We start from the raw sequence: 12595 nt of genomic DNA on the forward strand, positions 1-12595 counted from the left end.
CAGAACCACAGGGCTGGGGCTGCTAAAGCTTTTTAATGTGCCTTAAGATGTGTCAGGTATGTTGTAAAAGGCAGTGTGCATGTGTTATGTGTGTGCACGGATGTATGTGTGTTTATGTGTTGTACATGTGTTATGGGTGTGTTGAGTGTACATATACTGTGTATGTGTGTGTGTGTATAAAGCAGAGCCAACGGGTCATTACCAGTTTTGACTAGTCATCTATGGTCCTGGGAGGCATCATGGGATCTGACTTGGTGATTCTGAACAAGGGGCAAAGTCAGTTTTGGCAGGATGTTAATTTAAAAAATAAAGATCTGAAAGTCTGAGTTAAACATGCTCAGGGTTCACCCTGGAAATTAAGTACATTGTTTTGCCAAAGAGAATCCTGGGTTTTCCCAATGGTGAGCCTGGAATGGGTAATGGAAATGGGCCAAGTCTTCACCATTTTGTAGAAAGTAAACAAAGCACTTTATAGATCTCAATGAACAAAGTCTTCTCACTTCACATCAGATGCTACAAAGTGGAATGAATATTCTTCCATCTCACTAGAAGGCTTCCCTTGTCATGCCTGGGCAGAGTGTCATATAAATGGCACTGTTCGGCTGTCACTGCCTTCTTTGTGCTTCAGGGAAGACCGGCGGTGATTCCCTGAGCCATGCCATTAAGACAACCCAGGTACGTTCCTTTGTGCCTAAAGTTATACTAGAAAAAGCACAACCAACAGGTACAAATAGAGTCATTTCTTTTCCAACTTCCTCCATCAGTGTACACTATATCTAGCTTATGGCTAGGAGTCAAGAAAACTGGGCTTCTATTTGCATATCTGTGTCCAAGACACACCTGTCCTTAAATGTAACCATATGTCCACGGCCATGATTTCCTATCTGCCTACTACAAATATTATCATGATGAATGGGACACATCCTCTCCCCGTTTGTTGGTGAGTCAGCTGCTGCAGGTGTGTGCATGCGTGCCTCATGTAGACATCTCAGAATAGCCTGGGAACAGCCCTTCCAAGCACGTGGTATATTGCTGCCCCACAGCTTGTACCTATATAACTTGGAAGTAGGCTGTTCTGATCCTGGTTCTTTAACAGGACCCACTTTCATATGTTGGCTTTGTTGGATGCCCCCTCTGTGTATGTGTGTGTGTGGGGTGTGCTTACTGTAATTTTGAGGCTACATGTACTTTGCTGCAACAGTGAGAATGTGGTAGCAACCTGATATTCTTTCTGCCAAGAAGAGCACAGTGCAGAGGGGTCCTTTCCCCAATTTTGCCCTGGAGAGTATGTTCAGCTGGCGCTAGAACATAAATGTACAAAATAAACAAACAGATGAATGAATGAGGAATAAATGAATGGAAGTAGGCACTTGGCTGGGCATGAAGGGACCGATATTTAGAAGCAGTTTGGGCTTCTTGGAGAAAAGGTGGTTGAGGAACTCTTGATTGCCCATTAGCCAAAATGAGGACACCAGAATCACACTCCCAGTGAGGTCTTTATTAATTTAGGACAGTGGTTCTTCACCCTTTTTGGGTCTCAGACCTCTTTTGGAATCTGATGACAACTATGAACTCTCTTTTTAGGAAAATGCACATATTAAACATATACACACATTTTTGCATATAATTTAATTTTGGGGAGTTCAGAGTCCTGCCCTCCCACCAACTTATTCATGGCCCCCAGGTTAAGACCCTATAATTTAGATACATAGAATTTGGCAGTAAAGTGGCAGAATGAAGAAAGGACTGAGGCTAGGAGACTTGAATTATAGTCCTGTATCTGCTTCTAACTAGCTCTGTGCACGTAATTTCACTTCTCCGGGTTTCAGTTTTCTCACGTGAAAAATGAGGGCGTAAGCTTAATTCTATCCAAAGAGTCAACTGATGTGAACATTCTGGAGGGAGAAGAGGCTGGCACATTCCACAGGAACAGCGTTCCTTCCACCAAGGTTCCTCTGTGGGCTGCCTCCTTGGTATACATTGCTCTCTTTGTACTTTGAAAAAAGCCTTTCCCTTCCAGGTAGGCTCCTCTGAACGCTTGTGGTGCTAATTTTAATCTAACTTGAAAATCTGCACAGAGGCCGTAGCTCTCTGGTTGCCTCACTTCTTCTTCTTGCATGGTACCCTGGGAGATATCAAAGAGGACTTCAAACAGATCACCTGGGCAGGAGGGGGGCAGGGGAGAGGCAAGGCTGGGGAAGACATCATGACACTGCCTATTTGGGGGAACGGTTTCTAGCTCATTCACTTTCCTCTTTGCTTTCTCCTGGACTGGCATGAAACAGAAATAAACAGTTGTAACCACCACAGGGAGGAACTCTGCCATGTGCTGGCTGCAGCCATCCTCAGGTCTTTGCCAGAGAATCCACTAGTACTAATTTAATATTTTCCTCCATGTCACAGCTTTACCATGCTTTTAAAAAGTGGGAACTTTGTTTTCAAATACCTGGTGCTTTTTGTGTAGCACAAACTTAAAACCAAATTACCCAGCAGGAGTGTTCGAATATCTTCAATCAAGTCAGGCATAGTAATTAAATAGCAAGTGCCCCTCCCTCCCGACTCTCATCCCCAAGGGCCTATATCCCATTTTTTTTTAAGGATTACAATCCAACCCCAACATCCAGAGTTTGTGCCCTCTTGACAGTTGCCCTACCGAATGGTGATCCAGCTGAATTTTGAATGTCCTGAAATGAACAGGAGAACTCATTGCATCTTCATATAGTCCTAATTCTGTGCCCAAATCTGCAAAAAATGTACTTCTCTGTAGCTTTACATCATGGGCCCTAGTGCTACTGTGTGGGATAGAGAAATTACAAATAATGTCTTGAATTTCTTCTCTACACCAGCCCTTGCCATGAGCGCTTTCTGGACATCATCTCCCTTGCCCCTCACAGTAAATCTGCAACATCACTCAAATGTAGACTCTCCCAGGGCTGGTATATTTTATCTGATCTGTTCACTGCTCTGTCCCCAGTCTCTAGAACAGTATCTGGGTGATATTAGGCACTCAGTATGTATTTGCTGAAGTTAGAGATAGTTACTGTTATCATTCCCATTGTGCAGATGAGAAAACAGAGATTCACAGAGTTCAAACACTACTACAAGCCGCAGGGCTACTTTAATAGGATCCAAAGGAATAAAGCCATTATGAGGAGGATACCATTTGTGTTCAAGAGGCTCTGCCTCTGCCACACCCCTAGTGTGGCTGCCCCACCCACCTGTTCTTGAGATAGACCCAGCCACGCTCCACTGCGGGGGGCTGGAGGAAAGTGGTGCCGTGGTCCTGGAGTGCCACTTAGAACAATTGGGTGGTGGTTAGTTAAAATAACAGGGTTATTAAGGGCCTCATTTAGAGCAGCATATTGCATAAATCGCCATAGCCATGGAGGATGGCATCTGATTACCTCCTTTCTGAGTGAAAATTGAGGGGGTAAAAATGGTAGGAAAGACGGGAGCAGAACAAGCAAACACAAACAAACACTACAAACCAAACCAAAGCAGAACAAAACCCCCAAACACAAAATCAAAGCAAAACAAAACTTAGGAGCTGGAACAATGAAGAGGGAGCTTCATGAGGGTTAGTCTTATTTTTTTCTGTCCTCCTTTTAGCCCGAGGAGCCCTCATGGTACTTGTCGTACCATTGGTATAGGGCTAAACAATAATGCCCTGTTCCGGTATCATTTTCTTTCTTGCAAACCCCAAGTTTCTTGTGAATTTACATTTTCTGCAGAGTTCTGTTCAGTGAAAGAATATCACCCTGACCCTGACTTTTCTTTTTTTCACTATGACTGGCCAAGAATGCCCAAGTATCACAGTTTTTTAGTTGACCAGGGAAAGATTTTTGATGAATGGAATGTTTTCTTTGGTAAACTAACACCAACTCAAAACCAACCAAATAAGTTTCTTTGGTAAAGTGAACATTAATGTCTTGGTTGGAATTAATTGAAAGATAAAACTTTTGCAAGTGTTTGCTAGGCTTGTTCCTTCCCTCTTTATAGCAATTGAAAAAGTAAAACTTCATGACGTAAAGACTTAAATTTTATGGGACTGTGATTTGGAGTTGCTTCTGAAGTGTCTTCTCCATGGTGGGGCTAAACCGATGCTGTCAGAGCAATAATCATTGACGAATAAATAATAATGATCTAACAGTAAATAATAAATCTTGGCATGCAGAGTCCCCTAGTTAAAAAAAAAATCATTCCACAGTCAGAATTCCATAAGCCTTGATTTCAAGTGCTGAAAAGGGAAGTTGACAAGGTTGAAAATGCCCTTCATTTAAAAATACAATATTCCAAGGTGTACAGAGACTCAATCAAGTTGGAAAACTATTATCTGTCATAAAACAAAGTTCCACAGCAAGTCATTCTGGTTGACCAAATTGAATGATTAAATTCTCAACAAAATCCATTTAATTGGTGTGTGTGTTGTATCAGTGTTGTGGAGTCACTTTAACCCGAGGTGCTCCACGTGGCCGACACTAAATCAATGGCTGATTTAGAACACACTGTTCAGAAAATGATTTAGCAACATGTGATTTAAGAATAAAACCAATTCCCTCTTCGGCTGTGTTTTATAAATAATAGCCTAGTTGCAGGCCCCTTGGAGAGAGAATTGATCGCAGATCTATTATGCGAACTTGCCCTTTTTCGAGGACTGTACTTGTCCTCAGATTAAAGCTCATTATCTTCTAGTTGAGTGCATAACACATTGGTATGATCGCTTAGTGTGTCTGCAGGAGAGACTGAACAAGTGTGTAATGCACTAGCTATGTATTGAGAACTGTGTGAACAACAGTACAGGAAATAGAAAGCACAGGTTTGCACTTGGTGCAGTTACATCTGAATCATTTGGGCATTTTTGCTGTTTGGAAAGACAATGGCAAACCTAAATCCCAAACATTACCCAGACATTAAAAAAAAAAGAAGTCTGCCTTGTGGCCAATAAAGTCCTGTGTTCTTTCCTTGGAAATGTACTTTGAAGGGAGAAATAGCCCTCTTAAGGGAAAATCTTAAAGTGGCCTGCCCTGTCTTAGGCATGCTAAAATGATGGAAACACTCTAGTGGTGTGACCCTGGCTGAGTCGCTTTATTCTCCTAGGTCTCAGTTTCCTCCTGTGCGGAGGTTGGGGGAGTTGCACAGTACATCCGCTAAGGTCCAGAGAGCAAAGGTGCTTTGGGGAAATGCTTACCACTATAGATGTCTGAATAAGCTACATCTCTAAAAGGGAAAAATATTGTAGACATTTGCCTCAAATGTGACCAGGTATTAGCTTCATTTTTATAGACATAAAGAAATGCAGGCGTCTGGGGCAACATACACAGCCTCTTCCAATCAAAGTGTTTCCATTTAGAGCCTGTAAATACTGCAATCAACAGTGTAAACATCTAGGCTCGTTAATGTACAGAAGGGCCGTGCAGTGCATTAGACGGGCACCAGCAAAGGTATTGGGGGGTGGGGGGGGGTACCAGGAAGATGAAAGTGCAGCCAGCTTAGCAGGAACGTTTGACCACCATCATTGATAATTGTGTATTTGTGATTACATCTTCCAGTCATTTCCATCTATCTCTCCTTCCGTCCTTCATCTCCCTGCCTGCACTTTTACGAAGTTTCTCAGTTTTGGGACTTAACACTCACCAAAGAACTTCCTTTTCTCCTCTGTGTCTCTGAGCAGCCATGTCTCATAGCGAAGGCAGACAGGCTCTACGAGTTGAAAACTGGCAGATAACCATTTCAGTGTTCACTTCTCCTTCCTCAGCCATGCACAGGCAGATGTTGTTTCTGGGCATCCACGCAAAAACTGCATGTAGGGTCAAACCACAAACAGCTGTACCAGCTGGCCATATTTTTTGTTAAAATGGAGACACTGCCTCTGGGTTCAAGTTGACACCTGCTTTTCCTCAATCCTGCCAGGTATTTGGGTTTGGCTCTGCAGTTTGGGGTACTCAGAGCCTCCTGCCAAGAGCTGTAACTAATAAAGCAGATCCATTTGGTGACAAGCAACAAGATGTTCCAAAATAGAATTGCTCCAACTCTGCAGTGCTGGGGCTGTCATTGGTTTAAAGGTGTATTCACCCAATCATACAAATGCTCAAAGTATACTGATGGGGGGCTATGATGGATTCATTCTAGACAACAAAACTCCCTCACCTGGGTGAATTTACAGATCACTCAATTTCATTCCACGGGTGATGGCCACTCTACCATGGGTCACTTCCAAGGCTGTAGCTTGCTTTTCCTGGCCAGAATTTTTGAAAGCATCTCCTTGGGGTGCTGGGGAGCTAGATGAGACAGCTAAGACCTCAAACCACAGACTCTGCCTGGAGCTACTGCTCTGCAGAAGTTCTGGAAGCTTTATTGTTTGAACAATGCTTAAAGCTATTTCTGCCTTGGCAGCTGACCTTTCAATCAGTAGGTTTTTGTCACAATACCAGCAACATCTGCAGTGTGAATAAAATAGGATTCTGCTTGCTAATAAGCTTTCTTCTATTTGATCTTAGTTTAAGAGATGTGTGTGTGTGTGTGTGTGTGCGCGTAAATTATTTCTGGTAGCAATCCTTTTGTTTTAAAGACTGAAAATATGCAATGCCCATTTCCCCCCTTGTCCTTTGCTTTGGCAATGTCTGTTTCTTAAAAAAGAAAGAACAACTTTGAATTTGTTTCATTAACATAATCTCTTTGCTCTCAATAAGACCTAGGGTGAAAATATACAAGCAGACTCTATCACACTGTTGTAATTTGGTCAACCACTCGGGTACTGTCAATATCCACCATTTCCACACATTCAATTTCCTCCCGGTTTTCAGGATTTTTCTTCTCTTTCCTTTTTTTCTTAGAGGGTGGCAGGAAAGTCAGTATCACAGGTAAAATGGCAAAGCAGTGAAAGAAGGTGACAAATGCTATTAAAAACAAGCACCTGAACAGTGTACAGGTCAGATTTGAAGGCACAGCTGCGAGAGGAATCAGACCAACGATATAGCAGAGGTAGCTCTGTAAAATAGCTACCCCGTGCACTTCCAGGGCGTTCTTTACCCATTTAGTTCTTGTGAAATCCTTGCCCAGAACGAATGTGGATAACAGTGGAGCACAATTGTCAATTGTGTAGTTAATTCCATAAATTAAGCATAGCACAGAGATGCAGTCCAGTTCTACTTTCCATAATGTCATGAAACCTATAACTCCAAACTCCACGGACACAACCGTTAGAGTGAGCCAGACATTAATCAGAGAATCTGCCACCAGAAATGCCGAGAAGAAGAGCAGGAACAAAGCACTGATGCAGGAGTTGTGCAGGGGGGCTCCCAGAGAGGAGGCGTATCGATCCATATACACGAAGGATGGGTTGAAGACAATGAACTTCACCTTGGAGGTGACAGAAAGTCTCCTGAGGGTCTCCAGGAGATCATAGAGTTCTTCTCTGTTAGTTTCCATGGTCTTGGCCACCAGAAACATTCTGGAGGCCACTACATCAACCTCATCATTGTACTTTTTAGAGAAGATGATGTCCTCTTGAAAATGTGAAAATTGGGGAGCTTTCAGGAAGGAATTCCTCAACATGTCTGTGAAGTTTTTCTTAGGCAAGCCAGTAGACACATTGAGTTTCCGAAGGTAATTTAAATAGCTCTCAAACCAGGATATCCGCACGAACCCCTTGGTGTATTCTAGCACGTCTTCTTGGACACTAGTGTTCCAGTATTCTATGGACTCGTATATATAAAACCCAATCACCGGACTGTAGTTACTAAAGTACTTTTGCTGGGCAGTAGTGTACTCAATGGTTTGCGTTGCAGTTGCTACGATGTTACTAAGGTCTGACCCTTCACTGACCTGCAGATAGCCCATTAAGGCAAAGGAAATATAAATAAGGTAAAAGAGAACTACAAAAGGCTTGACATAGGTGTTGGTTATCCAGTCACAGTAATAGCGTTTGAGGAAACATACCAATAGGTGACTCTCGTAAGTGTTCGCTTCCTCGCCGTCCGTTGTGTCCTCGCTGAATCTGGCTGTCAGGAGAAACCTGTACCATGCCGGCTTCTCCTGCAATGCCTCGGGCTTTGGGACTTTTCTACAGAAGATACTATGCTGGTAATTGTTTTCTATGTAGCCAGTGAATACCAGGCTGGAACCATAAAACGAGAGTACATAGAGGTAGTTGAAGAAGATTGCAATACAGGAATTGCAGCAGAAAATCCTGGCTGCCTCAATGTTCGTGAAAGGGCTGGCCCCTATGCCAAAGGTGACCAGGTACATGGCAGTGGTGAGAGAAAAGGAGAGCATGGAGTCTGCATAGACTGCTGCAGTTCTCTCTTTAACATGTTGGTCTTCTCTAGTTTTCCTCCAGGAGGATAACATTTCAAAAGTCCCATATAATCCATGACCTGAGGGGGCAGAAAAAGACCAGATCAAAAATTTGAAAGGAGTAACCTCTTGAAAGAGAGGAACCAACTTGGTCACGGGCAACTACCGGGTCAAGGGAAATACAACCAGCCTTGGTGGTGACAGTTTGTAAATGCCGAGAATTTCTCCTGTGGAAGAGAGCCCTGTATTTTAGTTAATCCTAAATGGTAATGGCAAGTGAAAGAGAAGATCGAGGGGCTAAGATCTTCGTGCCCCCTTCTGGCTTAAGAATGCGGGGTGGACTTTTGCCTATGGAAAGCCGAGTAGACTGGCACCTGTCCCTTGGGGATTATATACAGCGAGAGGTTAGGGCTGTGGGTGCAGCTTGCAGAGTTTGTGTTTCCCTTGGTTGGTGGAACACTCCAGAGAAGGTTCCTGGCCACTCATCACTTGGCTTGTCATCCCCACAAGTCTGGCTGGAGGTCAGCACAGAGGAAGGTATTGGGCAGAGGGTTCTGAGTTAATGTCTCATCATCTCCTCTAAGTTTGGCCAAGTGGAAGGCTTTAGGGAGAAAGAGGCACTGTATTCAATTTGAGTCTTGATGGGAACCTAAAACACAGCCTCTTCCCCATGCCCCCCGCCCCCGCCAAGTATCAGTCCAGAAAGCAATAAATCTGAGACACAGAGGGAAGCACAATAAGTAGCACTGAGTTTGAGTGAATAGGAAAGGTGGAAGATGGAACACGATTCACACGAACTCTCCCCGCAACTGATAAAAATCAAAATTCCGCTTGTAGGTGTATAGCTTGCATTTTGTCTTCAGGGACCTGTTTGACCAATTTTGCTTGTTCGTAGATGATATATCAAGCAGGGGCTGACTCTGCTGGCTTCTCTGCACTATTTGGCCATGGCATCTGAGGAAGAGAGCCAGATCAATAACCTTTTTCCTTAACTACTTAGTGCCTTGGCCTCCTTGGTTAGCATTCCAGAAGCACTGGAATAGCAGAGGTATGCTAAGTGCCCCTGTTTTCACTCCATTCTAGTGCTTGAGGCTGGATCCAGCTAGACTTCCCCCACCTCTCCTGCTTGGAGGCAGACACTTGCCTGATGGCTCTCCTGGGTTTCCAGGCCACTGTGACATTGAAAAGCCCACCGGAAGTGACCTGTTGTGGCTTTCAGTAACCCCTATCTTGGCACTGGGATCAACAGATCTAATTTTCTCCTTCTATGCCTTGGCATATTCAATCCCATTATTGAGGATAATAAAATCTCTACCCGGTGGTACAATAGTCTTGTTTTTAAAAAGGAATTAAAAATCTCTGGCCAAGCGTAATGCTGAGTGAAGTGAGTCACTGTTATTTTGTGTGTACAATAACTGGGTGAACATCTTCCCTTGTGCCCAGGCTGGTATTTATATCCTTATTGTGAAGTCTTGCTCAGTCTCAAACCTGAATGCCCATTCCATAGTTGTGATATAGGCCTGTTTCCTCAGAAGGATTTGGCATTTATCTTAATTTACTAGGCATCGTTCTGCAGCCACTTGAGAGGGCAGGTGGAGACTGTCAATTAGGTAACTGGCACTGTGGCCCCTACTAAACTGGAGGCACCTAAACTCCCCAGGCATGAAGTCAAAAGTGCACTCATTGACTGGCATCCTGTTAATTATGTTTTAGAAAGTTAACATCTAGTCTCAGAAAGGAAGACTATTTGTTGTCCGTTTCCACATTGTTCTCAGGAAGGACTGACCGACCTTTTATTAAAAGTAACCAATTCCGGGATAATGAGCATAAAAGGAGGATTAGTACCTCCAAGGCGTCTGCACCCTGGGCAAACAATACTGACCACTTCATCTGGGGCCAAGTAGACTAAGTTCTCTTGGGTAAAACACACTAAAGTTTCACTGAAAATGGCAAATGAAGATTTTTTTAATAGTATTTACATGCTAGAAACAAGAAAAATGTCTTAAAACAGGGCTTTAGTACTGAGTCATTAAATATGGTAAGAACATAAGAATGCATATAGCAGGATTAGAATTAGTCGTGCAGTGCATTAGAGGGGCACCAGCAAAGGTGTTGGGGGTTGGGGGGATGTTTTACGACATTATCTGACCCTGACTCTTGTTGGAAAATACCCTAAGAATCCATTTCTTACCATGCTGTTGAGTAGTCTTAGAGGCTAAGTGAGGAAAAGAATTGGAATTAACAGAGCTATTTGGTGAAGAGAGTGAGTGAGGCTCGAGGGTCCAGAATGAAAATAATCAAACTCGAGGAAAGATGGAAATAGGCTTTGAGCTTGTCTCCTGAGTTCTGTTGCTGCATTTAAATGCCTTGTCCTTCTACAGTGTGATCATTTTTATTGAGTCCTGACTCTCTTTGCATATGCTCTTGGTTCTGGGGGCAGCTCCAGAGAGAATTTTCATTTTGTTCTTGGGGGCTGTTGGAAACTACGCCTTTCCTTCTCTCCTCTCTCTACAGGGGTGTACATGTAGACATTCGTAGAGGCAAGAAGAGGAGGCCCCAAGAAAGAATATTCTACCAAGTCATTCAGAATTTGTTGCTAGTCATTGTTGGTCTTGCCTCCAAAGGCCCCCACTATCCTTCCTGATAAGGCCAAATTCTTGTTTCTCAAGCCACACCTTTCTGGCAGATGCCTACACCCTAAATTCCAAACTGGAGGTGTGCAGTGTCTTTGAAGAGCTCTTTGGATTTCAGGGACAACTGCGGACACCATAACTGGGCCTCCTTCCTGAAGTTCAGTCAGTCAAGAGAAGGATGAGTGCCAACAGAGCTGGAGGTGCCTCCCGGGGATTAACAGCCGGGGGCGCCTCACTGCTGCTAGACCTGATTCACAGCTGGGTAATTATGTTGAAGAGGTCAGTCTGTTACCCTAAAGGAAAGCTGAACGATGGGGTCTCTGTTTCCTGGCCTGGACTCAAGGGGAGTCATATTCTGGGAGTCCTAGGACATGACGAATACCCTGCCTGCTCCCACAACTGCCCAGAATGCCTACTCTGCCCATAATTATAGCCAAATTCCCTTTGGTTTTAGCCTTCAAAGGTGTTCTTATAAATGCAGACCCCTCTGGGACAGTGGTGTACTGAAGCAGCTTCCCTTCATTCAGGGGGGCGGGGTGGTGGGACAGAGGCTGGAGATGGGGAGGCAGTGAAGAGGAAATTATAGGTAGGTGGATTTCACAGAGACTAAATCCTTTGCAGTTTTTCCTTCAGCCAGCCCTGGCCTTATCTTTTGTAGCCACTTCAGAAATGGGCCAGTGATATCAAGGAAAGGCAGGGAAGAAAGGTTTTGGTAGGTTCCGTTCCTCTCCACTTTCCTCTCTCAGCAGGTGCCTCCCTTCTTTAGTGTCACCATCATCCATCACCTCTTAGCTTTGGGGCTGGGGTCCAGTAAGCTGGACTCTGAGGCCAAATCTCACAGATGTAGGCAAACAGATACTGCATGTGGATTGAAGATACTTTTCAGAGGTTTGGCTGTCATTTCCCGTATTTTTAAAAGGTGCTTTAAAAGCAAAAATATTGCTGTCTTCTTTGTACTTCAGTTTTTAAATTTTTCTCTATGAAGTCGGAACTCTGTAAGCCTCTCTATTAAATCTGACCAAGGGGTGTACGTCATTGGTGCAAAGCATCATTTCAGCAAGGGACCATTATCCATCTCCAATGTTGCAAGCCTGTTCACGAGCACTCCCTCGTAGCAGCACTCACATAGGGAGGTACCCAAACCTGAAGTTCCAGACAGACTTAGCCTTTGGTGACCAGAGGCCCTGTGGTGGTTATAGGAGCCAGGGCTCCACATCCCAATGGCAGGTCCATAGCTCAAGACCCGGAAGTAAAGACTATCCTGGTGAGCACGCCAGGAACTGATCAATATCCCACAGCTTCCCTGTCTTACAGTCACAGTGTTTAAGGCTGAAGAGTTGCCAAAGGGAACTGTTAAACACCACATATTGATTCTATCAAATTCTTAAGCTAAAGAAGCTTTTAAAGCATTCACTTATCTTTTAAAAGCACATGCAAGATGTTTGTTTCTATTTTGGCACACTGCGTGTCTGTATAGTTCCATGGGTGTCAGTATGTGTCAGGACACACGTACAGGCCCAAGGTCTAATTATTCATGAGTGAACACTTTGAAGCGGTGGGGGCTTTTAGCCAGGTCCTGGGATAAGGACCGTAGAGCTCTTCGCCAATGTTCAGATACAGTTTGTACCAGGAGTGCAATTTACGTTTTATTAGCAGTAGACTTTGGG

The 12595-nt window shown here is 43.9% G+C and overlaps 1 protein-coding gene across 1 annotated transcript in view; it reads right to left on the reverse strand.

Annotated features, from left to right (window-relative positions):
* Positions 1 to 1352: 1352 nt before the first annotated feature.
* Positions 1353 to 12595, reverse strand: part of PTCHD1 (patched domain containing 1) — a 56572-nt gene continuing 45329 nt past the window's right edge. Inside the window, exon 3 of the mRNA XM_036084697.2 lies at positions 1353 to 8375. Within this exon, the coding sequence (XP_035940590.1) occupies positions 6721 to 8375 (1655 nt within the window). The 3' untranslated portion in view covers positions 1353 to 6720. The remainder of the gene's footprint in view (positions 8376 to 12595) is intronic.

Source organism: Halichoerus grypus, chromosome X (genome assembly GCF_964656455.1).
Source record: "Halichoerus grypus chromosome X, mHalGry1.hap1.1, whole genome shotgun sequence".
NCBI lineage: Eukaryota > Metazoa > Chordata > Mammalia > Carnivora > Phocidae > Halichoerus > Halichoerus grypus.